At 50.3% G+C, this 27,688-nt stretch overlaps 2 protein-coding genes and 2 long non-coding RNA genes across 10 annotated transcripts in view; 2 read left to right on the forward strand and 2 right to left on the reverse strand.

Annotated features, from left to right (window-relative positions):
* The window catches only part of LRCH2 (leucine rich repeats and calponin homology domain containing 2), a 40,285-nt gene extending 39,963 nt beyond the window's left edge, over positions 1-322 (reverse strand). For all 6 annotated transcript variants that reach the window (XM_003641100.6, XM_420210.7, XM_004940654.5 and 3 more), the window contains exon 1: positions 1-322. In XM_003641100.6, coding sequence (XP_003641148.4) covers positions 1-298 — 298 coding nt within the window. In that variant the 5' untranslated portion in view covers positions 299-322.
* Positions 59-4,885, forward strand: LOC121110553. The gene is made up of 2 exons (XR_005859750.2): positions 59-184; positions 3,538-4,885. It is a non-coding gene; the product is annotated as an uncharacterized LOC121110553 (long non-coding RNA).
* LOC121110554 lies at positions 558-27,614 on the reverse strand. Its single transcript, XR_005859751.2, has 3 exons — positions 27,416-27,614; positions 2,294-2,395; positions 558-1,280 (listed from the first exon to the last, which is right to left on the reverse strand). It is a non-coding gene; the product is annotated as an uncharacterized LOC121110554 (long non-coding RNA).
* FYTTD1L (forty-two-three domain containing 1) lies at positions 6,877-18,908 on the forward strand. 2 transcript variants are annotated; one of them, XM_420211.8, is made up of 9 exons: positions 6,877-6,982; positions 9,490-9,633; positions 12,891-13,033; positions 14,600-14,724; positions 15,434-15,518; positions 15,786-15,829; positions 15,915-15,989; positions 16,995-17,106; positions 17,840-18,908. In XM_420211.8, exons 1-9 carry the CDS (start codon positions 6,901-6,903, stop codon positions 17,933-17,935), a joined length of 906 nt encoding a protein of 301 aa, XP_420211.4. In that variant the 5' UTR covers positions 6,877-6,900; the 3' UTR covers positions 17,936-18,908. The 2 variants fall into 2 exon arrangements, with proteins under 2 accessions (XP_420211.4, XP_015133919.2); XM_015278433.4 differs by having other exon boundaries at positions 15,437-15,518.
* Positions 27,615-27,688: the final 74 nt, after the last annotated feature.

The raw sequence follows: 27,688 nt of genomic DNA on the forward strand, positions 1-27,688 counted from the left end.
CTGCTTGAGTGGTGTCGCTCAGGTCGTAGCCGCTGCCCGGGAAGTCGCGCAGCTTCCTGCCGCTGAGACAGAGGATGCCCGAGCTGCCCGCCTCCTCCAGGGCCCGGTCCAAGCTGCGCACCGTGTGAGGCTGCGGAAGGGTGGCCGCCCCCCAGTGCGGCCCGGCCGAGAAGGAGAGAGTGAGGTGAGCGGGGATCCCCAGCCCCCCCGTCCCGTTGTTATTGCTGCTGCTGCCGCCGCTGCTGTTGCTGCTACCGCCGCCGTTACCGCCGCCGCCGCCCCCCTGCCCGGCCGCCATCTTCGCGCGGCGCAGCCCAGCCCCACAATAACAACAGCGGGGCCGGCCGCCGCCGCCGCCGCCGCCACTGCGCATGCGCCGGCGGGCCTGCGGGGGGCAGGGGGTGCGGGAGGGAGAGCGGAGACGGCGGAGGGGGCGTGGCTTCTCCGAGCGGTTCGGCCGCCTTCACCAATCAGAAGCGGGGAGGGGCGCGGCTTTGTCCCTCCCTTCTGCCGTTCTGACCAATCGGCGGCGAGGTGAGGGGGCGTGGCTCCCCGGGGCGGTGCCCTGTCGGTGCTGATGGGAACCGGGCTGCGGTGGACCCCTCTGCCTTAATGAGATGCTACAGGAAGAGTAATTATCTCTATTACCGTGTAATCTGCACTTGTTAAGTGCTGCATATTTATCTGTCAGAAATACCTCTAGAGCCATCATTAAGAAGCAGTAAAGGAAGGCTCCTAGACCCACATTTTAATGCGATAAGCAGAATCTGCTTTTATGCTTTGATTCTCCCTCAGGTGCTTAGGAGGATAGGCGTACAGATAGCATTCTTTCATGTGTACATGCATCGTGTCTAACTTGGTGATCGAAGGGAAATCGCCCCTGTAGGCAGTGTGGAAGAGAGTGGCGCTGTGTCGACAAGAGGCTGCTGAGCTGTTATCAGTGGCTGTTATCAGTGAAATAAGCAGCTCCATAACGTCCTATGGGCACCCTCTGACCCACGCTCCATAGGACTGCATTAGCCGGGATCAGTAGGGCGGCACTGAAGAGTGAAGGGCTTAATCCCTTGGTGCTGCAGTGTATGGGCTTCGGGATGTCTGTGTCACTGCAAACAGATTGGCTTTCCTGCCAGAGCACGTTGCCAAATGCGGAGGGGGAAGGGCTCCCATTGTCACCTGCAAATATTGTGGCTGTCTGCTTCGTTTTGCATCAGCTGTGGGTGCCGCTGCGGGATTCATGCTCGCAGATCTACCCGTTGGTCCGCCTGGAGCACAGCTCTGCCCTGGGAAAGCAAATCATCCCCTGGATTCAGAGCAGGACAAGTCACACACTGCTGAAGGAACAGCACTGCCTGCCTTCGGCTGGGTTTCCAAGCAGGGAGGTGGAGGTGGAAGGAGCTCCCGGGCACTGCTGGGTTGTGCACGTGGTTGCACATTCCTCGGGTATAGATTTGTGCAGGCTGACCCATGGGGGCCTCCCTCCCAGCCCTGCTGCCCTCTCTTACATTAAGAACCAGCAATAAGCAAAACCAGAGTCAGGCGTTCAGTGGCAGAAGGCTCCCCAGTCCTCCGTGCCATAATGATCAGCGAGCCATAGCTGTGCCACCCCTTGGTTTCTTCTACAGAACAGGGAGTGTTTTCTTGTTTAACATGGCAGCAAAAAGGAATACAGGAAGATGCGGAAACGCTCAGATGTTGCAGTGTGACTGCAGAAGGCAAACTATTTTTGTGCTGCCACACCACAGTCAAAGGATGTGTGTACGGAGACTGACAACCACCAAACCCCCCCCGCTCCCATGAGAAGCTTCCACTTTGAAAGTCTTTGTGGTTACCCACATCCTCTCTAGATAAAAACTCATAAAGAGATGACATCAACAAACATACGAGGCAGTGTTAGTGCCCTAGGGGGATGAGATCTAGATAAGGCTTTGATCTGTCCAGTTTTTAGCATGCATTGCAAGCTGTGGCTGCTCACAAGACTCACAGTGGTGTTGCTCTGGGTATGGTGAGGCCGAGCCATGTAACTTTGAAAGCATCTTCCATCATCCTGCAGGCTGTGTCCCAGGTCAGATCCATGGCCTGGGCAAGTGATAAGGGCATCAAAACCAGGCAACAGGAATCCTCCTAAGATGTCAGCGCTGACCTTTCTTTTCAGCCTTTAGAGAATTTCTTGCATTAAGCAATTAAATGCCAAAGCTTTCATAATGTTCTTGCTGTGCTTCATTATGAGGAGCCTCAGTCCTCTGACATGTGTGAGGCACAGAGATAACACGTGCACGGTTGTTTCAATACTCACACGATCCTTCTGCCATCTCCTTGGCTGCTCTTCAATTTCTTCTCTCTTTGCACATCAGTGCATGGCCTCTTCCTAATTGATATTGCTTTTCCTCTTCAACGCCTGCAAACGTCCACAGCTTCACACAGGGAGATAAAATAATCGCCAAATAACCAGATTCCAGACTAAAATCTCTCCTTCCTTCCTTCCTTCCTTCCTTCCTTCCTTCCTTCCTTCCTTCCTTCCTTCCTTCCTTCCTTCCTTCCTTCCTTCCTTCCTTCCATCCTTCCTTCCTTCCTTCCTTCCTTCCTTCCTTCCTTCCTTCCTTCCTTCCTTCCTTCCTTCCTTCCTTCCTTCCTTCCTTCCTTTTTAATTAAGAATAAAGTATTTGCCATGCAGCAGCATGCTTTCCTTGCTTATTTCCTGGCAAAATTCAAAATATATCCCTTTCATTGGAGCTTTATTTTAATATCAAGAGACCCTGAGAAGCAACATGAACTAAAACAACTCCTACACTGCAACCAGTGCTGTTATCAATGTACCTCAGCTTACCAGGGTGTAGCTAGTAGTGTATGGATTGCAGCAGGGCTACCAAGTCCCCTGTCATCCTGCACATGTGTGAGCTGAACCCAAGCCTATGCTGCTGCTGTTATCTTTAATGAAGTTTGCCATGCATTTCTCAAGTCACAGCTCTGATCTCACACAAGACAGTTTAAGATAGGAGGTAGCTGCTGCGACCTTGTCCTAGATAAATGTACACGAGATGATCAGTTGTACTGTGCTGTAATACAATGGTTTTGGTGTTACATCACCCCGCAGACCTCCAGATTTAGACATGCATTTTGATGGGGTGATTTTAAGGATGTTCTGCATAGCTCAGAGGTGTAGCTCATGGGTTTAGGAAGAGTGGTTTTGCAAGTACCAGCCTGGGATCTCAGTCTTTAATACATGTATATACAGAGAAAAGAAAATCCTTCTCTAAATTCCTCCAGTCTTACAGCACTTATCTGCTAAAAGCATTAAGATGCAAATCATGGAGTTCTTAATTAACTGTTAACAAGAAGTGGATGACCTGTCAGCGAAAATTGAGGCTGATGCTGTGTGCTCCTCAGCCCCTTCATTACATGCCGTTAGGACTTCTGCATAAGAACTGAAGTGCTGCCATCAAAGCAGCTCACATTATGGGAATGGGTGGGGAAAAACAAACATCATGGAGGTTTCTCGGTAAACCCCTAGATCGGTTTTGTTCTCTTCCATCTTCCCAGAAAGACGATTTTCAAGGAGCAACACACGGTGAGACGGCCACGTAGAGCACCTAACACATGAACGGAGCTCCCCCCAGTTAAAAGGCCCCAACACCCCCCCTGGTGGGCGAAGTACGAAACATCACCGGCGTTCCCGAACGGATTTTTGGCTCTTTGTGGAAACCTTTGTTGCTCCTTTGAGCAATTCTGATCTATATTGGAGCGCTTCCATACCAGCCAGTACAAATGTACACGTGTGGATACGAAATGCTTCCCTGACGTGTATCCCTACAGGCACTGAGAGCTGCTTGCCAAGCAAAACCCCACATTAATCTGCAAGGGCATCGTATCGTTTGGGGTCCGTTTCACTGGAAGCAAACAGCCGTATTTCTGATAATGCCGTATTACAGAACTGCAGAATGAGGCAGCCCTAAAGAACAGCACACACAGTGGTCAGCATCACTTTGAAAATCCATATTTTTACATCCCGGCATAAGATTTGTTTCAAGAACAGATCACCACCAGTTCATTAACATGCAGAAGATTCACTAAATCTACCCAGAGACTGAGCAAATATTTCAGATAATGCAAGTTTTTGAATGCTGGCATGTGTTCCCTTCTCCCACTGCCTTCTATTTTTATTTGTTGCAGCTGAAAGCCTTCTGAGGTTCCTTAGGGTTTGCCTGTGTGGCAAAAGGAACACCTGATAAATTGTAATGCTCCCTGCCCTGAAATAACACTCCCTTTCCATGAAGGAGTCCATTATGTGTGTGCCTTGCAGGGAGGGACGGCCGGGCACCTCCTGCAGATCTCTCTGCCCCACTGTGCAGTGAGGGCTCAGCTCGATGGCTGCTTGCCACGGATTTGCCAGGATTTAAGGCAATGCAAAATAGTTCTAGAGGGAGACGTGGCAAACTGTTCTTTAAATAATGGCACTTCAGCTTTTAAGAAGCCGCAGTGGTGAAATCTCATCCCTTGGACTGAAGGGTCGAGGCTGTCTGCCTGAGGCTTGCAGTGCTATCCAGCGCAGGGGGCTGTGCTTGTGTGGGGGTTCTGGCTCTTAGGGCCTTCTCAGCAAGTTCAGAGTGTGACAGCTACACTGTTACCGTGAGAACTTACACAGAGTGGAGTTAATGGCAGCGCGCTTAGGCATATGAGGCAAATGGGAGTTTCCAAGGCATGAAGAGGTCACGGATAGGCAGCTGAGAGAGTATCAGCTCCTGCTTCCCAGGTGGAGAAACAGGGCGAGCAAAGGTTTTGTCACAGCCTTCAGTCCTAAGTGGCCTAGTGAAAAACAGGTAGTTAAACCTCTCATGCAGAGAAGGAGAATTTGCTGACTTGTAGTGCATTAAAATGCTGCCAACTAAAATGACTGCTATCTTAGAAGTTGCTTTCAGTATTTCTAAACTCCTGTTTTGTCTCTTGTTTCCCTTAAAAGGATAAAATGGCAACACAATTGGAGATCCTTTCCTTTCCTTTCCTTTCCTTTCCTTTCCTTTCCTTTCCTTTCCTTTCCTTTCCTTTCCTTTCCTTTCCTTTCCTTTCCTTTCCTTTCCTTTCCTTTCCTTTCCTTTCCTTTCCTTTCCTTCCTTCCCTTCCCTTCCCTTCCCTTCCCTTCCCTTCCCTTCCCTTCCCTTCCCTTCCCTTCCCTTCCCTTCCCTTCCCTTCCCTTCCCTTCCCTTCCCTTCCCTTCCCTTCCCTTCCCTTCCCTTCCCTTCCCTTCCCTTCCCTTCCCTTCCCTTCCCTTCCCTTCCCTTCCCTTCCCTTCCCTTCCCTTCCCTTCCCTTCCCTTCCCTTCCCTTCCCTTCCCTTCCCTTCCCTTCCCTTCCCTTCCCTTCCCTTCCCTTCCCTTCCCTTCCCCTCCCCTCCCCTCCCCTCCCCTCCCCTCCCCTCCCCTCCCCTCCCCTCCCCTCCCCTCCCTTCCCTTCCCTTCCCTTCCCTTCCCTTCCCTTCCCTTCCCTTCCCTTCCCTTCCCTTCCCTTCCCTTCCCTTCCCTTCCCTTCCCTTCCCTTCCCTTCCCTTCCCTTCCCTTCCCTTCCCTTCCCTTCCCTTCCCTTCCCTTCCCTTCCCTTCCCTTCCCTTCCCTTCCCTTCCCTTCCCTTCCCTTCCCTTCCCTTCCCTTCCCTTCCCTTCCCTTCCCTTCCCTTCCCTTCCCTTCCCTTCCCTTCCCTTCCCTTCCCCTCCCCTCCCCTCCCCTCCCCTCCCCTCCCCTCCCCTCCCCTCCCCTCCCCTCCCCTCCCCTCCCTTCCCTTCCCTTCCCTTCCCTTCCCTTCCCTTCCCTTCCCTTCCCTTCCCTTCCCTTCCCTTCCCTTCCCTTCCCTTCCCTTCCCTTCCCTTCCCTTCCCTTCCCTTCCCTTCCCTTCCCTTCCCTTCCCTTCCCTTCCCTTCCCTTCCCTTCCCTTCCCTTCCCTTCCCTTCCCTTCCCTTCCCTTCCCTTCCCTTCCCTTCCCTTCCCTTCCCTTCCCTTCCCTTCCCTTCCCTTCCCTTCCCTTCCCTTCCCTTCCCTTCCCTTCCCTTCTCACACTTTCCCAAGTGCTCAATCCTGCAAAGAGCCACCCACATTTCAGGAGGAAATCTTTGCCCTGATTTGTTTGCCTGGAGAAATGTCTGTCCCTAAGTACAAGCTGCCCAGACGGGAAAACATGTTCTGAAAGCACAGAACACAGACTTCATTCTGAGACTCATGTGGCCTTTACTATGCGTGCAGTACGGAAGGTTATTTCCGAGCACTTGTACAGAAGCTTTGGAAAATGATGCTATTCCTTTGGAAGAGGAGTGGTTGTTCCCCCCTCCCTCTCCCTCCCCCCCCTTCTTCTTTTTGACTAAAAGCAGAAGGCTGCTTGGCTGTCATTGTATGTTCAGGGAGCAGTGCCACAACGGCTGTGATCCAGAGGCAGAAGGGTCCCCCAAAGTACTGCACTTTAGTAAGCCATCCGGGGGTGCTGAGGGACCAACCCCACATGGGTGCTGCCCCCAGGGCAACAAACTTCACTCCTGAGCAGGAGCCAAGGATGCCTCCTCTGCTCAAACGACCCGGTCTTTCCCGTTTTCAAAATGAGCCAAAGTCATTCCCTCTTTTGCATCACCCCGAAACACCCGAGACCTTTTCAAAACGCCTTTTTTAAAACCCCGGAGGAATGGGATTCGGGAAAAGAGTCGGCGCAGCGAGACTGAGGGCACGGTGCCCGGGATTAAAGCCGTCCCAGGGATGCAGCGGAGCTGCGTAGTGGGGTCGGAGCGGTGCGTGGCTGTCCGGTCAGAGCCGTGCGCTCAGGGGCGGGGTGCCGAGCCGGGGCTGTGCGGTGCGGTGCGGCGGCGGTGCCGGCACATTCCGGGCAGGCGCACTGCGCTGCGCGGGGCGGCGGCACTGCGCGTTTGGAACCCATGGAGGTGGCGGAGCCGCAGCCCGGGCCGAGCCCCGCTGCGGGGCCGCAGCCGGGAGCCGAGGAGATTGACATGTCCCTGGGTACGTGCGGCGCTGGGGAGCGGGGCTCCGCCGGGCCGGGGTTGGTGGGGCAGCGCGGCTTGCGCTGGGAAATGGGGTGCGGGGTGTTGGGAGGTGGTGAGGGTGTACTGCGGGGCTGCCGGTGCTCCCAGCCCAGGGAGGGAAGCGGGCAGGGAAAGGCAGAGCAGTGGGGGTGGGAGGAAGCACGGATTCAGCCCCGTCTCGGTGCTTTTCTGGCAGTACCCCGTAACTTCAGAGGGGAGAGCGTGGAGCGGGCCGGGAGAGGCTTACGTAAATGAGCCTCTATTGAAATAAAGATATGAGCCATATCCTCGGGTGCGCGGCTATTTACAGCAGCCTGCTCGTGATGCTCGCCATTCCTCTGGCAGTGGAGATGTGAACTGCGCACAGACAGCTGCCCTTTTATTAGCCCTGAAGGCCCGGACTCCGAGGCTGGGGCTATAGATCTCCGCAGATCATCGTGTTGACATCGCCGGGGAAGGAAAGTCCTCCGGCATCTCTTAATGTTGGGTTTGTGCCCTAACACAAACCGTGTGTCATTTCTTCCCAGTGATGAGCCACATGCTGGGGACAGCAGAACTTTTTCTCCTACAGATTCCTTGGTGCTGATGCACACTTATTTTAATGGCAGCATGAAGATTTATGGCAAGAATTGGACTGGCCCCTGATTTTTCATTTAATTTTTTTTTTTCCCATGACGTTGCCACCCTTGAAGATCTAATTCTGTCTTGAGGGCGTAGGGGTACCTTAAATGACCTCCCAGGATTCCTTATTTAGTACCCTCTTACATTACTCAGTTAACCCCATCATACTGATGGGAGAAGTAATGGTAACAACTGTTATCCAGAGAGCTGGAAGGCAATGGATTGGGCAGCTGATCATCCAGCTCCTCCCTGCTCCTTGTGAGCCCACCCTGACGACCTCTCTGCAGAGGAGGGGCTGCAGGCGATAGGCTTCAAAGCAGCCTGTGCCCCAAATAGCACATGTCCCAGAGGCACACTTAGCTGGGAACATTAGCACATCCATACCCTGAGCATCGCTCAGCCTCTCCCAACGTGCTCTCCTCCTGGCAGACTTGATAGAGAAATCACAAAAGCAATCACACAGCTTATTCTTACATCTGCTCCCATTCGCTTTCCCTGGGCTTTCTATTAATTTGGACATGGGATTTTCTTGATAGAAAATGACAGGTGACAAGCACTGGAGGTAAGATGTGCTGTTTGTGATAATCGCCCTTTGAAAGCTAATGGCACTTCTGTGCTTCCACTCCGGTGGTTCATTAAGGAGCTGGAGCCATCTCTGCCTGGGAAAAGGCCTGATTGGGATGCTTCTTTCCTCCCTAATTTGGCCAAAGTTAAAACATTTTGCTTGGAGCTCAATAGATGCAGCTCTGTTACTCACTGAATATTTTCTGGGAGGTCTGAGGTTAAAAGAGGAAATTGTTGGAAAACATGAATTGATGAGGAGACGTCCCTTTGCCTTGGCCATTCCTCTTCGTCAGAACAGCTTGAATTAAAAAGACCTCCTTGATTTCAAACCAGCTCAATGGGAAACAAAGGGCTACTACAGAGTGGGTAAGAAGCAGCATCCACCCAGATAAGTGAGCAAATCAAGAGTCAGTTGAAGATTGTGGCTCTTAATATACAAAGTACTTCTGATATTCACTGTGTGTTGCTTTGATCTGGTCACGCCCATAGCTGTGTTGTCTTTGGAAGATGGGAAACAAAAGGAAGCTATCACTCGTGGTGAGCAGTGGGTGTCTGCAGGGCCATGACATCCCCTCCTCTCAGTCACCCTGTACAAGTGGGGTTGCTTCCCTGCACCAAACCTCAGTTTTCCCATTTACAAATTCAAGGGCTGAGCAGATTTCCACCCCGCAGTGTTTGCACAACACGCAAACAGCAGCTGTATGGGTTGTGAATCAGGGGCCCCCATGTGTGGCACTGTTGCCCTTTGGTGCTTTTGCCCATTCTCCCCCCTTTGACCACCTCCCAGGTCAGACTTCTTCCAAAAATGTTTTCTGACGAGCACAGTGTTGGTGTCCATGTGAAAATCCCTTCCTTTGTGTGGGCAGTCTTGGGGACTGGATCCCTCAGTGGGACATTCCAGGCTGGATGTGGCTCTGGGCAGCCTGGTCTAGTGGTTGGCGACCCTGCACACAGCACGGGGGTTGAAACTAGATGGTCATTGTGGTCCTTTTCAACCCAGGCCATTCTGTGATTCTATGACGTGGGTCTGAAATCTCCATCCTGCATGTAGTGCACGTGTGCTGGATGGTGACATGTTTTTTGCATAATTCACTGCAGTCTAATCTCCAGCATGCAGGAGCCGAGCAAATGGAGCCCGTGCTTTCCTAGCTGAGCTTAATCTCTCATTGTCTGGCAGCATCGCTTACAGAACCATCAGCTCTGTTTTCACCGTGGACAATTCCAAGCACCTAAAATGGGAATCAATGTTGGTAGAAAGTGCAGCTTTGACGAATTTCCCCTTTGTTGCTGTGATTTTAGATGACATCATCAAGCGCCACAGGAAGGAGCAAACAGATGCCAAAGCTGCAGGGGACGGCCGGAGGCAGCAGACCAAGAACAGGAATTTGGCGTATGGGTTCGGGCGGCCCCGCTTCCGTGCCTGGATGCAGAGGAACCTGCAAGGTATGGGATGGCAGGGATGGATGAGAGGGGATCCCATTGCTGTTTATAAATATCTGAGGTGCTGCAGTCAATGGGACTGTCTGATCCCCGGAATCCAACCCCCGTGGTTCTGTGATTCTGTGGGATTCTGTGAAGCTGCATCACTGCCCTGGAGAACACGTTTGGCAAAATCAGCTCCTAAATCCTTCTCCCATCTAACTCCTATGTGCATATAACATGTACTTGGGTGCTGAATAGCTTTTCTCTCTGCAACAATAGAATATCAGGGCCCTTTCAGAGCATAAATCCATCCATTTCTCTCCCTTCCACCCTCCCATGAATTACTAATTCAAAGTGACTTAATATCTGCTCTCTATTCCCTTTGGCTTTGCATATTTTAATTATGCCTCTTCTGAATCCTCTTTTTCCCAGAACACATTTAAATTACCCCTTCAGTAACTGCCTTTGATAGCTCCGTCACTGGAGCTAATTTATCACTTTTGCCAACCATGCTATTTTTATGATGAGTTTTTAATAATGCCGGGTGATTACACACTAATCTCTGTTTGGTTCCACTAGCTTTTATCTTCCAGACTAAGGTGATCTGCTGCACAAAATGCCATCTTTGTTTACCATCATTTTTGTTCCTGGCTGCTGAATCACCTCGCTGGAGATTTTAGTGACATTTTGCAGCGACGCCTTTGCATTCATCCCCTTGAGTGCAAATGGCACATGAGGACGGGAGGATCACTGGGAGCACTCCCAGTTGTCTCAGATCTGCCTCCCACTCTTGCATTCCTGCTTTCCGCCATGCATTGCCTCACTGAGATTTGTCCCAGTTCAAAACGGCGCCCATTATTCCCCTTTGCAAATTGATTTCTCTGTCCATAGGAGGACACGGGGTTTGATATCCTGCTGCACTCAGAAGTCAAATGAGTCAGAAAAGTGTGGGCTATTTTTGCAGCCAACCTTAGAAAGCAGAACTTTTGTTAGTCTAAGTATTTTATAGGTTTAACCGGGCCTGAATTCAGCCCTGCTCTGGGCAGGGACCCACTGTGCTGTGCAGAGCTGATGTCAGGAGTAATTTTAGGCAGCTCAGCATGGCTGGGAATTAAGCCCATAATTCTTCAGGGGCTCATTCCTCTTCAGTCCCTGCTGAAACGCAGCCCCTCGTGGGCTGAGATGTGATAACTGTTATCAAAATGCCAATCAGTACAGCACAGCACAGCCATGGCATAGCATGGGGAAGGTGTTACGCTGATGGAAACAGCAAGAGAACTCATGTAAGCAAAATGCTCTTATCTGTCCTGGAATTTGGCTTAAATGTTCTCCCCAGTGGTGGGGAGAGTGATGATTTTTAATGACAACAGATTCCAGTTTCAAATCTCCTCTGAGAAGTGGGCCTCAGGGCTTCTCTCCAGCCTGGCTTGTTGGGCAAAGAGGCTCCTGGCCTTTGGATGTGTGCTCAGAGCCAGGTTCTGAGTCTGCACCCTGACAGGGTGCTGACTTGGGGGGATTTTACTCAAGTGCTCTTTGATTAATAAATCGTAGAAACACAGAACAGCTTAGGTTGGAATGGACAAGATCATCCATTTCCACCTCTTGCTGTGGGCTGGATGCCCCCCAGTGGATCTGGTTGCCCAGGGCTCCATGAATGGCTTTGGGCACCTCCAGGGATGGGGCACTCACAGCTCTGGGCAGTGCCAGGGGCTCACTGCTCCCTGCATAAAGAGTTTCTTCCTAACATCTAACTGAAATCTCCCCTCTTTTAGTTTAAAGCCATTCTCCCTTGTCCTGTCACTATCAGACCATGTAAAAAGTCACTCTCTCATCCTGTTTATAAGCTCCCTTCAAGTACGGGAAGGCCGCAGGGAGATGTTCCCAAAGCCCTCTCTTATCCAGGCTGAGGATGCCCAGAAATACCTGCCAGATATTTTGCAGAGGTGTAGCCTTCTGTGTGCCACATGTCAGGACAAAGAGGCCCTGGTCCCCAGCTGGCACAAACAGGGTGCCCTTGGAGCTCAGTTATGTGCATGGGATGGGGTGCGCCTGAGTGCACTGCTGAGCTCCAGCTCTCTAATAGGGGCTGATGGGCAGCAGTGTGCTTTGCTGTTCAGGGTTGCTTTGTGCATCTGCCCCTCCCATTGCGCTGGTGGGATACCCACAGATGGGCTGAGTCTCCTGCTGGAAAGAAGATGCTGCATTGAAAGAAGAGCCTAACCCTAATGTTAACCCCGATGCTAACCCTTGTCTTGTAATGTGTGAGCATGTTCTGTGTTGCACCCTGGGGCTGGAGCCTTCATTAATCACCTGCTGCCATCCCCCTGACGGAGGTGTCACTGCTTCCTCACAATACTTCACTTCTAATTGCTCCAAGTCATTATAAATGTAGGAATCGATGGAGTGGGATCAATGCACACATCTGAGCATCCTGTGGTCTGTGTCTCTGAGGTTCTTGTTGGTGTGGGGTTTTAATGCATGGTTACTGCCTGCTGAAATTCACTGCTTTTTTGCTTGATTTATGCACCCCAGTGGGGTGTGTGCACATTTCACTGATGGAGCACCTTGGAAAATGGCTATTTAATTATGATACAGAAGTTTATCTTATGGAGTAATTAGGCTTTAATGCACTGTGCTGCTCTGAGTGCTCTCCTCTCATTCGATGCTTCAGCAACACTCAGAAATCATAAACAGGCGTAGGGGGAAAAGTTAGATGCGAGATGAGAGGTTTCAGTGCGTTCACTGTGCATTAACATGAAGCAGCAGCAGAAGGTGCTCCCTTCAATCTCTGCAGTAAGGATATGTCAGGCCAAGAGAAAATAGATACGGGTGGGCCGGTCCTCCCCGAAGGAGTATTGTGGGCACCCAGAGCTGCTCTGACTGCTGTGGGTTTGGCTTGTGCGTATCTGAGTCACTGGGTGTCTGTATGGAAAGGCTTTTCCATTTCACAGTTAATTCATGGCCGTGTGAGCCCTGATGAGAGATTGACAGCTTTCCTGATGCGAGCGTTCCTCCTTTATTAGCAGCCAGGACTGTGGAAGGCTTTTCTCTTCCAATGATGTGTTTGGCAGCCCCATGGATCACGAAAATGTCAGAGTGAGATATTGGAAATTATTTTATATTGTGCTAAATTGATTTCCTTTTCAGGATCAAATTAATGTGATTCTTGTTTATACAGATACTCCTATATCATCCTAAGGTAACCTTGTCATACATTTCCAGAGCTGAACCCTGATGTGAGTTTTGAAGGTTGCTGACACATGTGTTTGCTGTCTTAGGACCCAACCGTTTTAGGAGAGGCTTTGGACAACAACAGAACAACCGACGGCAATTCAGGAATGCCCTGCCCGGCCCCAGGAGAAGAGCAGCTGCTGCACTGAGTGGAGTGAGCCCTTTAAATCGCCCAGCATCGGCTCAGGAGGTATGGGAGGAAAGGAGTACAGCTCTACCCAATCATCACGTAGTGCTTGGCTGGGTTTTCTGGTCCTCCATCACCCCGAAGGACAATCTGCATAAAAAATGCACAGCCACAGTCTTTTATGTGCCCATGTACAGCATTTGTATGCATAGGTGAGCACGGATGCATGCATGCAAAGCAGCAGTTTTCCCATTGGTTTTATAAGCTTAAGACTTGGCATGGTCTTTTTACTGAATAGGATTCTACGGGCATAAAGAAATAGAGTGTCCTTTGTTTAATCTTTTAACCCATTGCCATAAAATCCAATTCCTTGTCACCCCCATCTTCCTGTTATCATTTAGAGGTGATGTGGATATGGTTATGGGTATGATTCCCATATTATCCGCTAGATAATAGGGAAGCAAGATGACACAAAATTAGTTTTAATGGAAATATGTTGACACCTTTCCCAGCGTTTCTCTTTGAGTATCACTAAGATTCAGCTGGCCTAGTGTTAGGATAAGGTGGAAATTGAGCACGTGGACAGTCCTATGGGAGAAGAGGTTATAGAAACTCAATTAGGAGCTCACGTGTGCTCAGTGAGTTTTGGAAACACCAAAATGGTGAGGGCATTTTTAAATGGCTGTGTCCGGGAAGTGTGAAGGAGGGAACCCCAAACTAAGTATGTGTGCACACGGAATGTGGCTCTTCTTGAAAATAATGACTGCAGTGACTCAGATATAAATGGAGCGTGGTTGGATATTAGCAGAAAGCAATGAGCAGTTGCTAGGAGGTATAATTCTGTGGTAGCTTCCTTTTTTTTGTAGGAGTAAACCAAGTGGGAAGGATGTGGAAATACATCTGAGTTATTGGGTAGCAGCAATGATGGTGGTTGTCCCACAGAAATTGACTGAGAGGCGTATGTGGCTGTGTGTATAAGTACATGCAGGAGAACTGTGCTGCTGAGAAGAGCCTTTTGGTGTACCCCATGCTTCAGGCATCAGACGTGTTTGTGTTTCCGAACTGGAAAGGTTCAATGACTGAAAACAAGCCTGAGCGAGGCTATAATGAGTTGCCTGAGTGAGATTTGTGCTCCACAGACTTCATTTTTTTGGTATTTCTATACTGTTCTCCCTGCAACTTGTGGTGTCATAACCAGGAACTGCAGCAGATGTTTCAGTTATTGACAACAGTGTGTCACAAATCCAAACACTGAGAGTACAGCAGTGCTACTTGGTAGAAATATTCCTGCTATAGGTGCTGAAGACCATGGCAGAGTCTAGGTCTGTGTAGATTTGGTGGGGAATCAGTTTCCCATTAAAGAAATAATGAAGTCTTTGCTGCAAGTTACAAAGTTGCTGCAAACTTCTGCAGCACTGCAAAGCTGCAGAAGTTGCAAAGGAAAAGACTGCTATGAATGGCAATATGGGAATGCAGAGCAGAGAGCTGAAACCCCTCTGCCACAGCCACCAGCAGTACCCAACACATCAACGAGCAGTGCAGTACTGTCACTGCTCCCAGCCTGTGCTGTCGCTCTGTCTTTGCCCACATGGCATCAGTGCAGGTGGCAACTTGTCTCTGCTCTTCCAGGGCAACAAGAATGAGGATGCTTTCCCCAAAGGCAGCAATGGACAGCCTGAGGCACGGCGACGGCCACCACCTGGCCCCAGGAGGTTCAGAGCAGCTGCTGCCAGCACCAGCACCCCGGGGAGAAGGTAATGTTGGTCACTATTGGTTCCCTGTGGCTCTGATCTCAGTCAGCTGTGTGTTTGCATGATGTGAGAGAAGTGCCCCGGGTGTGTTTGGAAAGCACCTGGACACAAAGCAACCCCATGTTAATAAGGCTGGTATTCGATCTGTCACTGGATTTTAGTGAGCACGGAGAATGTGACCATTCTATTGGTAGTCAGCTTCTGATCCGCCACTTTGGGGAAAACTTTGGAAGGGGGAGCCTTTATTTTTACAAAAGCAGAAAGCAGAGGCTCCGTCCCAAGGGGAAGGCAGGGAGTGGGGCTGCAGAGCTGGGCACAGCCCTGGGGTCTGCCTCGTTGTCCTCGCATCCTGCCAGCTCAAGTGGAGCTCTGTGTCAGTCCTGTCTTTGCTGTGAGCAGAGCATGGACAGAATGGCCTCCAGGGGTCCCTTCTGACCAGACTGTTTTTTTCTATGATTTTGTTCTATCATTTTTCTTCCAATGAGGAGAGCTCAAAGCAAACACAAGCTGTCCTTTCATTCAAGCAGAAAAACTTGTTTCACTGAAATCCTTTGCTGGCAGAAAAACCTGCAGGGCTGAACTTGGTCACAGATATCCTCATTTACTTCTCATATTGCTTTTCATACCAAACTCAGTTATGTGCTACAACATTAAACTTTAGGAGAGACCTGATATTGTGCTGACCTCTGTTGTTTTCTCTTCTCCTGCCCAGCAGGCCCTTCCTGCTGAACAGGGGACCAGGCTTCCAGCAGAAGCGGATGCAGCAGCGGTTCTCCAAAGCCTACATCCAGAGAGGGGTCAGTAGAGGCATTTTTATACAACCTGCTGCTGGTGACAACCCTTCAGGTTTACCAGCCCTTGCCCAGTTTTATCTTTGCTTCTAAAATAACCAAGAGAGACGGTTGCCAGTTGCTCTGCCTATGCAGCAAGAAACCCAAGAAAAACAAGTTTTGTGACGACACAGAGAAAGAGCTTTTCAAATATACCAAACAAAATGCTGGGAAAGGAATCACTGTTTCTGACTGATAATTATTCAACCGATCCTTTTGTCATTGATTTCACAGCAAATGGATGCTAATGCAGAAGGGAAACCACCAAGGATGAGAAGGTAATTGGCGACAAAGGCACAGAATGAACGTGACTTGCTCTTTCACGCTCGAATTGAAGCTGGAGACATCTTGCTGTCTTGGCAGGTGGCAAGTGAAACCCAGCCCCGGAGCGGTTCTGACAGTTTCTGTGGCTAATCCCCAGGCGAGCCAGACCAACACGTAAGTAAATGAGTTGATTTGTTAGGATGGGAACCCTACAAAAGCCATTGCTAATCCCTTTAGGGTTATTACAGCTTCACGTTTTTTATAATAAGTGCAGAACTAATGGTTCAGCCCTCAAATGGTGAGCAAATGGTGCCTTGTTCTGGGGTATCTGAAAGGAGACAATAATTATGTGTGGTTGGCTTGGTATCCAGAGCAAGGGGGAGTGGAAGTGTGGGCAGCACGTGGATGCTCACAGGCTTTGTGGGGGCAGTGCTGAGCTGCTTGCAGGCACATGGCTGGAGGAGCATGGCCTCAGGCCTGTGCTGTGCAGAGGTAGGATCTGGTGGGTGGATGAGGGTAACTGGGCCCAGAGAGCATTCTCTGGTAGCTGCTGTGCTGGAGCTCAGCTTGTACAGCTGCTGAGCACCTCTTCATAGAATCACAGAATCATTAATGTTAGAAAAGACCACTAGGATCACCAAGTCCAACCATCAGTCCACCCCCACCATTTCCTCTAACCGTGTCCCTCAGTCCCACATCCCCACGGTTCTGGAACACCTCCAGGGACAGGGACTCTACCACCTCCCTGGGCAGCCTGTGCTGGTGCATCACCACTCTGTCTGAGAAGTTGTTTTTCCAAATATCTGACTCAGACTTCCCCTGTCACAACTTGAGGCCATCACCTCTCGTCCTACTGCTGTTACCTGGGAGAAGAGGCTGACCCCCACCTTGCCACAACTTCCTTTCAGGGAGTTATAGAGACCAGTAAGGTCTCCCCTAAGCCTTCTCTTCTCCAAACCAAACCATCCCAATTCCCTCAGCTGTTCCCCATAAGATTTAAGCTCCAGACCTTTCGCAGATTTGTTGCCTTTCTCAGGACATGCTCACCCATATCTCTGTGATTAACACTGGGAGAGGCATGGGGTACACATGGGTCTCCCTAACCCTATTAGTTTGCAGACAACAGGAAGCCACCTGCCTCAGCTCCCTGTGTGACCACACATTTATGCTTTCCCCCAGGCCTGGAGCCAAGCGCCCTTTCCTGCGAAGCCAGAGGCCCCCACCACGCATCACCAAGCCCCAACCCAAGGGTGTGATGTTGAGGTTCAACTTCCGTGCCATGGCCAACCAGGTAGAGGAGCGCCGAGGGGACTGGCCACACCCTGCACCCCACAGGAGCCCTGTTGCTTGGTTTTGGGGCTGCCAGCTGGGTTTATCTAGCACAACCCAGGAGGACAGCCCTACGGCCTCATTGGCCTGGGTGCTCACCAAAATGGCGGCACCTGAGAAGACTATTTGGCAGCAACAGACTCATCCCTGTTATTCCTGCTCTGTTGGTCCCTCTTGTCCCATTTGTGTGCTTGCTCGGAGTGGGGAGGTGTTCCCTGGGAGCGGGCCTGGCTGGGGGCAGCCACGTCACCTCTGGTGCTCCCCCATCCTCAGAGAGATGCAGCACCTCTGGGCTTTGCTCTCTTTTTGCTTTGGAGGACTTCTCAGTGCCACATTTTTCATGTTTTACCCCAAGAGCCCTGGGGCGGGTCAGAAATCCTGTTCCACCGTCCTTCGTCGCCAGCTCTCCTTGTCTGGATGGTTTGTTTGCTCCTGACACCCTGTGCTCACACGCCATCTGCTTGCTCCTGTTCTTGCCAAGGACGCCCTCTCTCTGGGGGCTGGGCACTGCTTGGAGGTTTTTCGGCCGCACACAGTCTGTCGAGCTCCTTGTCTCCGTGTGATGGGTGGTTTAACTGACTAACCGGCTGCGACGCACCCTCCCGACTGATGGGCTCTAATCAATACCCCGCTGCAAGCCCGGTTGTCTTTGGCCACGAGCAGCTGGACTGATGCGCTCTCCCTTTCCCCCGCAGACCAGCCTGACGCTGGATGAGAGGTTCTCTGGGCTGAGGAATAAGAGGCGCTTTGCAGCAGCCCGCAGCGCCCGCCGGACGGTCACCATGCCCTAGCACCACGCACTCATCATGGGGACAGCGGGCAGCAGCCCGGGCCCTGTAACAGGTGGCTCAAAAAAACTCGATAGATTCCCTCTGAGATAGCTGATTCGGCAACCCGCTGTCTACCTCCTTCCATCCACAATGAGCGAGTGATTGAGGGCAGGGGTGAGGCAGCACTAGAGTCAGAGCTAGGCACAGTGTAGGGAGGCTGTGGAAGGGGATGAGTAGAGGTGGATTTGCTGTGCTGGACTCCATGGTGAGGGGGCCCATCCCATCCCCCTGCCAGGCACCAGAGAAGGGAGCAGTTACAGGTCTTGTCCTGAGGTTGGGACAGCATTGAGGCCTTGGGTCTGCCCACCTGAGAGGCCAGCAAGCATGGTGGCCGTGCCAAGGACATGCCTCAGCATTCCCCACCTAAAAGCCTTACAGTGTGCAGCCAGGACCCCTGCCCAAAAGTTTGCAGTGTAGGACCTTCCCCATCTTCACCGTGCCTTGCCCTGCCTCGTTAGCAGCCCAAAGGCCCAGTTGGAGTGCCCTGCTGTTCTGAGCGCTGAGCAGATGGGTGGCCTCAGACCAAATCTGTGCTTCCAGTGCTGTGTAGGTCTGCACTGGGGTCTTTGTAGGTGCAGCTCCACCCATGCATAATCATGCTGATGTGGGAAGGAGGCCAGGCTACACAGCACTTGGCTGAGAAGTTAATGAGTTGAGACGTTTGTTAATGAAGCCCCGTACCAAACATGCATTGCCGATACATTCTCTGCCCACTACTGCAGCCACCACTGAGCGTGCCAAGCACAGCCTGTTACTGGGCCCTAAGCTGTAAGTAAGGAAGTAAATATTTGATAGGCTGCTTTACATTTTACACTGAGTGTCTTTAACAAGAGACTGGATTCGGGGTTGATTTTATAGGAATGTGTGAAACGTTGCTAGCTGGTTGATTGATGTATGAGTCCAATGCACTGAATAAAAACCTTGTCAAATGGCACCTCCAGTTATTTCCTCTCCTTCAACAGGGTTTGGGTGCAAGCTCAGCCTCTTGGCGTGGTCCTCATAGGGTGCACAGCCACCCTGGGTGCCCTCTCCCCATTGCCTCTGCCCACTCTGCACATGTAAGTGAGCACTTGGGTACCCCTTGGCAGCATCACTGCAGCATTTGACCTCCTGCTGCCATTTCTGTGGGTCAAATGACCTTTGAAGCAGCAGGAGGTTTTAAATAGGCTCCTTGTAAAATCTTGGTTGTTATTGCTTCTGCTTTTACTGTTATCAGCAAAACTATCAGAGCAGACCTGGCTCTGACTGTGTCTGAAGCGAAACGAATGCAAACGGGTTTCCAGCCTAATGAACTGAGGAGGAGAGCTCAGCTCTTCATGCAAATAACATGGAAGTCACTGGAGATGAGCAGGAAATACGGTCACAAATGACAACAGCCCTGACTGCAGTTGTACCTTAGCTGTAAGTATGGACAAATGGTGGGAGGTGTGCTAAGAACAACCTGATGCCTCCTTACACCACGCTACAAAGGCATGGAGCTATTCCATCCATGTGTTCAGCATCCCCTGGGTGCTCAGAGCACACCCTGACATTCCTCTCCCAGGAGATGTTTATTAGCAATCCCTACCTTACATTTTTCTAAGGACTAAATTAAAATGGAGGAATTAATGATAAAAGCTATGCTTTCTTCCTAGCCTGATTCCTGCACAGGGCTCAGTGAATTTCCACAAAGCAAGAGACAAAAAGTGGCTGTGCACAGAAGGGCACCAAACTTACAAGCAGCAAGAACTCACAGCCATCATGCTAAAAACACAGCGGGAGGGGGCACAGAGTCAGTTTGCTCCAACAGGCATAAGAAACCCTTTCTGCTTCTCTACTGAAACAGCAGAATAATGCTATCTAAAGTTATACCAGTGCTGCATTCTCTTCTGCTCACCTTCTTTCCAGGAGCAGAGCCTCGGTATAGCCCAGTGCCCGCGCTCTGGAGGGTTATCTGTGACTGTGATTGCCTTTGCAGCAATCTAGCTCTGCTTCAGCTGCTGGAGACTGCAGGGCTGAAGCCAGCAGGATATTTGAGATGGATTTGTACGGGGACTCTGTGTTGTTTTCTGTTCTTTCTTAACAATTCCCAACATTCCACTTGCTTTTGGACCTGGAATGGCAGTTTGGGGTAGGAAATAATGTGACACACTTAGGCTGGTTTAATGAAACAAGTTTCCAGGCATAGATTTCAGCTTCCCAGCAAACACCTTCTGCAGAAGCTGGTCTCACAGCACATGTAGAGAGCGCACCTGGAGCAACTGCCTGCAAGAGGTGGACCCAAGGGACCTGACTTCTCTATCTGATCCCTCATGCTGACATTTGGTAGATGCTGTTCACTGGGTGCATTGGTTTGATACTAAACGCTGTCTTTAATGAGCTTAGCAGACAGGGAGAGAAGGCCAGCTTTCCCTGCTCACCAGTTCTTGTTGATTTTAGTGCTTTGTGACCGGGATTTGTGACTCCCCAGCGTTTGGGGCACTGCTGCCCCACTAGCACGGGGCAGAGGGCAAAGCAGTGCCTTGGGAACAGCACGGCTGTAGGGGCCTCGAGAATAGAAATGCTTTGGGTACATCCAATCCATCCTGGCAACAGAGCAGCAGCTGAGGCATGGAGCAGGGGGCTGGAGTGTGTGCCAGCAATGGAAAGAGGAGCTGCTCTCCCCAAACGCCAAGTCCTCTCCGGTAAGAACCAGCTGCAGTTGTGCCTCCAGCACTTAGCAGTGGCTGCAGCAATCTCTCTTGCATTGCACTGGAGTTCTTGTGACACCATTTGCCAGGCTGGCTGCAAAATGGAGGCAGGCAGTGCATGAATTCACTGCCCTGCACCAGGTGCAGGAGGTGCAGCCTGCTGTCAGCAGCAGTTGCTGTGTTTCAGGGGTCCTTGGAGGCACTCAGCCAGAAGCCACAGGCGGAGTGCTTGAAGAGAAACCTGAGATCCGAATGGTGTCTCAGGCACCACAGCTCCTGTGAGGGCTGGGATAAACTGAGCTAGAAGCAGAGTACCAGCCAGGCAGGAACCAGGAAAAAAGAATCACGATGGACTGATAAAAGATCCTTAAACCCCCAGATTGAATGGATAGGTGCCCATCACCGTGGTATAGCAATGGGCAGGATGCCTCTGCAGCCAGCTCTGCTCCATGCCGTGGTCAGGACCCCACACAGATGGGGATAAAGCTCTGCTCTATCCCCTGAAAACGGGACAATCCCTTCCAGAGTCTGACTGATGGCCTATTCACTTCCATTTGCAAGAGAGCTGTTTTTCCCCAGTGCAGGTCTCATTCGCTGAATTTCTTCTGTTCATCCGAATCAGTCCTGACCATTTTTATAGGGAACAAAAAGCGCTAAGATGTGGAGGAGAAAGGGACAGAAAATTAGATTTGGGCTTTATCCACTCAAGACCAGGGGTGAGGATTTAGCACTGAGCCATGTCCTAAAGGAGATCCTTCCCATCTACCTCAGAACTGCTGCCAGCTCTCAGGGTTTTACTGGAAGTCCTGTGATGCTGAATGCTGCAGTAAAGCCCCGATTCCTGGAGACAGGTCAGGAGGCAAATGTCTCAGCTTGCCTATATTAAAAAGTAAATTCCCAGTGCTGTGACTGTGCAGGGAGGACCATGGCCCAGGAGGAACTTAAAATCTCAGACGTCAGATTAAAAAAAAACATTTTTTTTTGGAAGTCATATTTCTAAGTCTACCTCCTGAGGTTTGGAGCTTGACTCATGGCTCTGAAATGCTCAGAGCGCACTGAGAGACCAGACTGAATCCACAATCGCTTCTCAGTGTAGATGGGAATCTTTGTGTTGCTGCCAGCACTCCGAGACCTCCATCCTCTCATCCCCCAATGTACTTTGTCACGCTGCAGACCACGCTGGTTGTAGAAGATCGTAACTCTGACACAGCAAGAGATCTGCTCTCTCTGTAGGTCGAGACCAGGGGAGAGCAACAGGAAGATGCTCAGCTCTAAGTCCCACCAGGTTGTAGCTATTAACCCTCCTCCTGCTGAGCTCCAGGCAAGGCACACAGCCTCCCCACCCCATGCCCTCTGAACAATAGCACTTGAACCCTCCAGCCATAGAAAGTGAGGATGCCCCCATTTCTGGCCATGAATAATGGAGGTGTACCATGGGGTGAAGGAGTGTGGTGAGCAAGGGGAATCCTGGACTGCAGCTCTGCCAGGGAGCACCACCACGTGATACCACTATGCAGGACAGCAATGTTTAACACTAGCTACTTTTACACCACATTAAGCCTTGTGAAGAAGGTGTCTGCAGCAGCTCTGGGCTGCAATGAGCACGCACCCTACATATAGAATTTTCCCTACCCCAGAGCCAGCGCAGCACAGTCATTCATCTGTGCATTCGCTCAAAGGATCTCACTGTCAACCAATCCTAGGTTTCTTAGTTGACCACAGTTAGTGCTGGTATGCAGAAAATGCCTGGGTCTGAACAAAGGCAGGAATCTCACTACAGTACAGCATCTCCGAGCTGCCTGCTCTGTAATAACTGACAGAGCAACACTCAGTGCTCAAGCCCCAGCCTCCATTACTACCATTCTGTAGTTATAACACTTCCACAAGACAGAGAATAGCTTGTGAAAAACCTCACCTGAAGAGAGACTGAGCTGAGATGTCCATAGGGGTTTGTCTTTTCTAACAACTGCAGGAGTTTGTAGGTCCTCAAGCAGCACGGACTCAGAATGAATGGTGCAACACACAGTGAGCACTGGTGCAAGACATGTGGCATAGCTGAGGGTTTGCTCACTGTAGGAGAGGCTGAGGTCAGGTATCTTTGTTTGCATGCTAGCGGTGATGGAAATTGCTTGTGTGCAATGGAAAGAGAGCACAACTCAACAGCTAGAGACGGGAACAAGATTGGTTTCCTTCTCTTTGTATAAATCCGTAAGCTGCTCAGGATTTTTTAATTTCTTTCTTTTTCTTTGCAGAAAACAGCAAAACCACCAACTAATTCCAGCTCAGCACAAGAGTAACACACATTCCCCAGGGATCTCAGGTTCTGGAAGGAGAAAAGCCTTCTGAAAAAAAAATCATCAGCATTCTCCAACCCTACATGAGGTTAAAATGGGTGTTCTCTCCCTCAGTGATAGCTGTGGGAAGGGAAAGGACCCTCACTGAGGGGCAGGGGGGTATCACTGCAGCTGCATACACAAAGCTCCCTCTGTTGCACATCCACACTCAGATCTCCTCCTGCAGGGCTGGGACACCCGGGCAGTGGGAAGGAAGCTGATGAGACAGAGGCATTTTGAAGCCCACCATGGCCAAAGAGTTTCTCAAAGCTGAATCACAGAGTGCTGCAGGGGATGTCTGGGTGTCAGCACATACTAAAGAACTCCTTGTTCCCTGGGTCTTCCAGGGCAGCACACCCCAGCACTCATCCAATTGACATGACCAATGCCCTGCTCCGTGCAGCACGCAGCTGCCATCCCTATACCCAAACGTGGTGAAAGCAACATTTAATCACACCTTTGGAAAACTGGGTTATGTTTTCACAGCTACCCAGCAGCACACCTGCAGCCCCAAGGAGTGCACTGTGATTCTGGCTTTATTCAATGCAACAGGGCTAACATCAGGTTCAGAAGCACCTTGATTTGCACTATTAGACACATCTGGTCAGGAGCCTACAATGCAGATGAGCAACAGAGCACTTCTGGAAGGAAAAGGGGCTTTTGTTTATCACCTGTGGGATGCTGTGGAGATGTATTTGTATCCTCCCTCAGCTCTTGAAGAGAACCAGAAGCGTTCTCATGAGAACGCTGTGCTTCATCAGAAGCTTTCACTGCTGCAAATGAAGCAGACGAACGTTTTTATAGAGGTTATTACATACAAACATCCTGACAAGATGGGATATTCAGCCCTCTCTCACAGTCTTTTATATACTTTGAATCAAGGTTCCAGCCCTGCTTGACGCTTTGCAGGCTCCACCCCACACCTTATCAGCATCTGCAGGTGCCATTATGGCAGCTCCCTTCCCATGGCCATACTGCCATTGTCTGCACCCACCTGCCCACCCCTCCCCAATAGCTGCTCAGCACTGCAAGCTGCAGCTTTGAATGCATCAAAGAGAAATCTTTAATAGCTTTTCAAAGAGTATTCAGCAAACTGGAGCAGATGGGGACTTCGTGCCATGGTCCGAGTGGTGAGAGATGTTCTACTACATCCTGCCTGAACCTGGTTGTTCATTTTTGCACTAAGACATCCAGTGTCACTGCCTGCAGCTACACCACCCTTGCATTTCATGCAGTGCTGACCTCGGTGCACCCTGCTGAGTGTGGATGGCCCTTTGGCCAACCTGCTGCTTTGTCCCACAGCAGCAATGGGCTCCCATGGAGCACAGTGAGGATGGAGGCAGCAGCTATACAAAGGAATGGGCAAAAGGGAAGCACAGTTTGTGCCAGGCATGTTTATAAAGGAATGCAGAGCATAAACCTTTCAAGTCATACAAAAACCCAACTGATCATCTACTGTACTACCAGCACTGAATTCCCTTTGGCTCACTCCAGTCACTGAATTCTCTTTCGTTCACTCTTGCTGACGTGGGTTAATCATGTTTGCTAACCCATAGAAATGTTTGACACATTTTTTTCTCCCCTCCTCCCCACATTTTTTTTTAACTCAGCATTCCCAGAAGTTGCTGGTTGCTTTTAAAAAGGACTGACAAAGTAAAACCTGCACAATGCACGAGAATGCAATGCACAAGAGTGAAGAGAGAAGCCCGTGTCATTTTGCTCCGTTTGCTAAATCACATCAGCAGTGTCAATGCATAAATGTCAGTGCAAACTCCCTATCCTGAAAATGGCACCATCTCAGCCCTCTGTGCTATTTGCTTGCATTTTTGGGAGGAGACAGTCTAGAAACAGACGATACACAGTGTTACCCTTTAGCAGGCTTTATGCCCCTTTGCACTGCATAGCTTAGCACGAGTGCATTAAATGTTATCATAAGGGCTGGATGGTAAAGTGGTGAAATCATCTGAGAGTGCAACAGGCTGAAGAGGCACAGCACAGTTCACGCCCGTTAGAGCAAATTCTGTCACAAATATTCTCTTGGTGGCATTTGCCAAGAAAATCAGTCACTTTCCCAGCAAACAGAGGCTAAAAGGCAGGGGGTGTTTTTCACCCTTAGCTCCTGCTGCTTTCCTTGTGAGTTCTCTGTCCACAACGCTGATACAGAGCCCAGATGCTATGGAAGAACTAAGTGGGAAGCAAAGATTTCTCAGGCTTCTAGTAAATACTTCAGGCCAAAGACCCTCTCAGCTCCTGCAGAGCTCTGGGGACAATGGGAAGGGCTGCTGGGACTGTAGGAGACCCATTGCTGCCCCGAGACCTCCCCCATTTCTCCTTTCCCAGATGGATGGTCAGATCTGGGCTTGCTTCTTGGGTACATCTTCCTCAAAAGTGCAATTTGCATTGAAGGCAGGGCAAAGAACAGCCCAGTGCATGCTGCCAAGCACTCTGTCATCCCTTTTCACATCATTTTCTATCTTCTACTGCCACTCTGTGCTGCACTGGCAAGGGTGGTGCATTCGTTCGTGTTATCCCAATAAACATGTCAGCAGATTTGAGAAGACAGATTTGTTTCTGCTCTACCAAAGCCAACCAATGCGTGCTTTTGTTTTCCTTTCAACACAAAAGTATGGCTTGCTGGGGTTTACCAACAGTTTCAGAGTGGGATTTGGATCTCCCTTCAGATCCTGTCTAATTTTGGATCTAGAACGTAGTACCACTGTTTTGTGAGCTTTGAGTGTCTGGCTGATACCGGCTGAGAAAAGCCTTGGGATTTATTGGAAGCCCTTGAAAATTACTGCGTTTCACTTGGAGGAACTCACTGCTGGCTTCTGCTGAAATTGGGGTCTGCAGAAAGAAGACCGCAGTTCTGCAAGTGATCAGATCAACATCGCACACTCCCAATGCAATACTCAGACATCTGCTTTGTTCTGTAATATGATGTTCCCAAGAGACTAATTAGTCATGGCTTCGATACTATTTGCCCAGCAACCCTGTTTGCCTTCAGATACCTTGTTATAGCAGCTGCAGGAGCTCATTTATTTCATCTGATCAATGGAAGGAAGCTGGTGAGAGGAATGCATTTTCCAAGAAGGAACACTAAGCACTGGTATAATTCAAACACGTTGTGCTCAGTGCACCACCTGCGCTTCATTACTGGGAAAATCCACATCGTGCCAGGATCACCCCAAGACATTCACCCTTTTCCATCATTCTTTGCATCTTTCTCATTCCTGCCAGAAAAAGGCATCCTAAGACCTCATCCTGAGCAACCCATAGAGCTACAGCTTATGGCATCGGAACCACAAGGCAGAGTTGGGCCCTTTGACTCAAGGAATGCAACATGTAACAACCAGGTGGTGCTCAGGGGTCCCCGGAGTCCCACAGTCTGCAGTCAGGCTTGAAAGAAGGTAACATGGCATGAATAAGGAAATTGTGCATGAACGGAGATGCACAGCGTTAAATGCAGCATTACCGTGGAAAGATTGCTTAGAGTCAGTAAGTCTTCCCTTAAACAGAAAGGCTGAAATGTCAAATTCCTGTGGGAGAGAAACTCACTTTCCCAGCTGCCCATTATTGCTGTGGCTGCAAAGCACACACTGCAGTGCTGCCTCTCCCCAAGATGCAAAGTTCTGATTTCCCAGCACACGCGAATCACAGAATAGAATCACACAATCATCAAGGTTGGAAAAGACCACCAAGATCATCCAACCACCAACCCATCCCCAAGGACTGTGTCGCTCAGTGCCACATCTACAGCATGGCTGAGGTTCACAAGGCAAACCCACACTTACTGCTCTGTACCATGGCCAACGCAGAGCTCAGTAGGCTCAGCACAGCCCTCCATACAGCACCATCTACCTGAAGTCCCCAGCCTGAACAATCTCACTAAGGAGGACTCTGCATCAAGTGCCATCAATCACCTGGAGTTGGATAGTCTGGTTTCCTGGCTAAACAGTGAATAACTGAATCTAATGCAAATAGCTATGGGCAACTCATTTAGGGGATAGTGGGCACACAGACATGCTTTGCTGCAGGGCCATGGCTGAGATGTCCTGTTCTTATCCTACAAAAGCCTTTTCCCCAGCCCTGGCTGGCATTTGCTCCTAGAAAGGAGGCTCAAGTAATTATTCTAAACAATAGCCTTGCTAAGTATCTTAGCATGGGAGGGAGATTCAACTTTTGTCGCTGAACACCCTGGACAGGCCAGGCTCATGGGTCATTGACAAAGTGCATCTTCCAGGTTTTAATTTTGCCCCTTCCCTTCCCTTCCCTTCCCTTCCCTTCCCTTCCCTTCCCTTCCCTTCCCTTCCCTTCCCTTCCCTTCCCTTCCCTTCCCTTCCCTTCCCTTCCCTTCCCTTCCTCTTCTCCCAGTTATGAATACCAAATCCTTCCATCTACCTTCACAGGAAAACACAACCTTCTCCTCAGCCGGTAAATACCTCTTTTCCATGTGTAATGGGCATTTTTCATTCTGCAAAGCACCCAGGAGAGATCACCACCATCTGTGAAGCACTACTCAATCCACACTGCTGCTGGATGCCCCCATTCTCTGCACCACACAGCACAGACCACACAGATGGAGCAGAGGGCCCATGCCTTGATTTCTGAATTGCCTTCTGTGGGCATCTCCACTCCTCCAGCTGCAGCTCCAAAGGAGCCTTTATCTCATCACTGGCATTTCTCTTGCTCAGCTGGTGGCAAGCCTGCTCTGT

Source organism: Gallus gallus, chromosome 4 (genome assembly GCF_016699485.2).
Source record: "Gallus gallus isolate bGalGal1 chromosome 4, bGalGal1.mat.broiler.GRCg7b, whole genome shotgun sequence".
Taxonomy (NCBI): Eukaryota; Metazoa; Chordata; class Aves; order Galliformes; family Phasianidae; genus Gallus; species Gallus gallus.

Bases quoted from the DNA above. Each gene is read 5' to 3' on its own strand.
- FYTTD1L (XM_420211.8), top strand. From the start codon at position 6,901: ATGGAGGTGGCGGAGCCGCAGCCCGGGCCGAGCCCCGCTGCGGGGCCG. The intron at 9,634-12,890 runs GTATGGGATGGC...TTGCTGTCTTAG, and splicing joins GATGCAGAGGAACCTGCAAG to GACCCAACCGTTTTAGGAGA. The intron at 14,725-15,433 runs GTAATGTTGGTC...TCTCCTGCCCAG, and splicing joins ACCAGCACCCCGGGGAGAAG to CAGGCCCTTCCTGCTGAACA.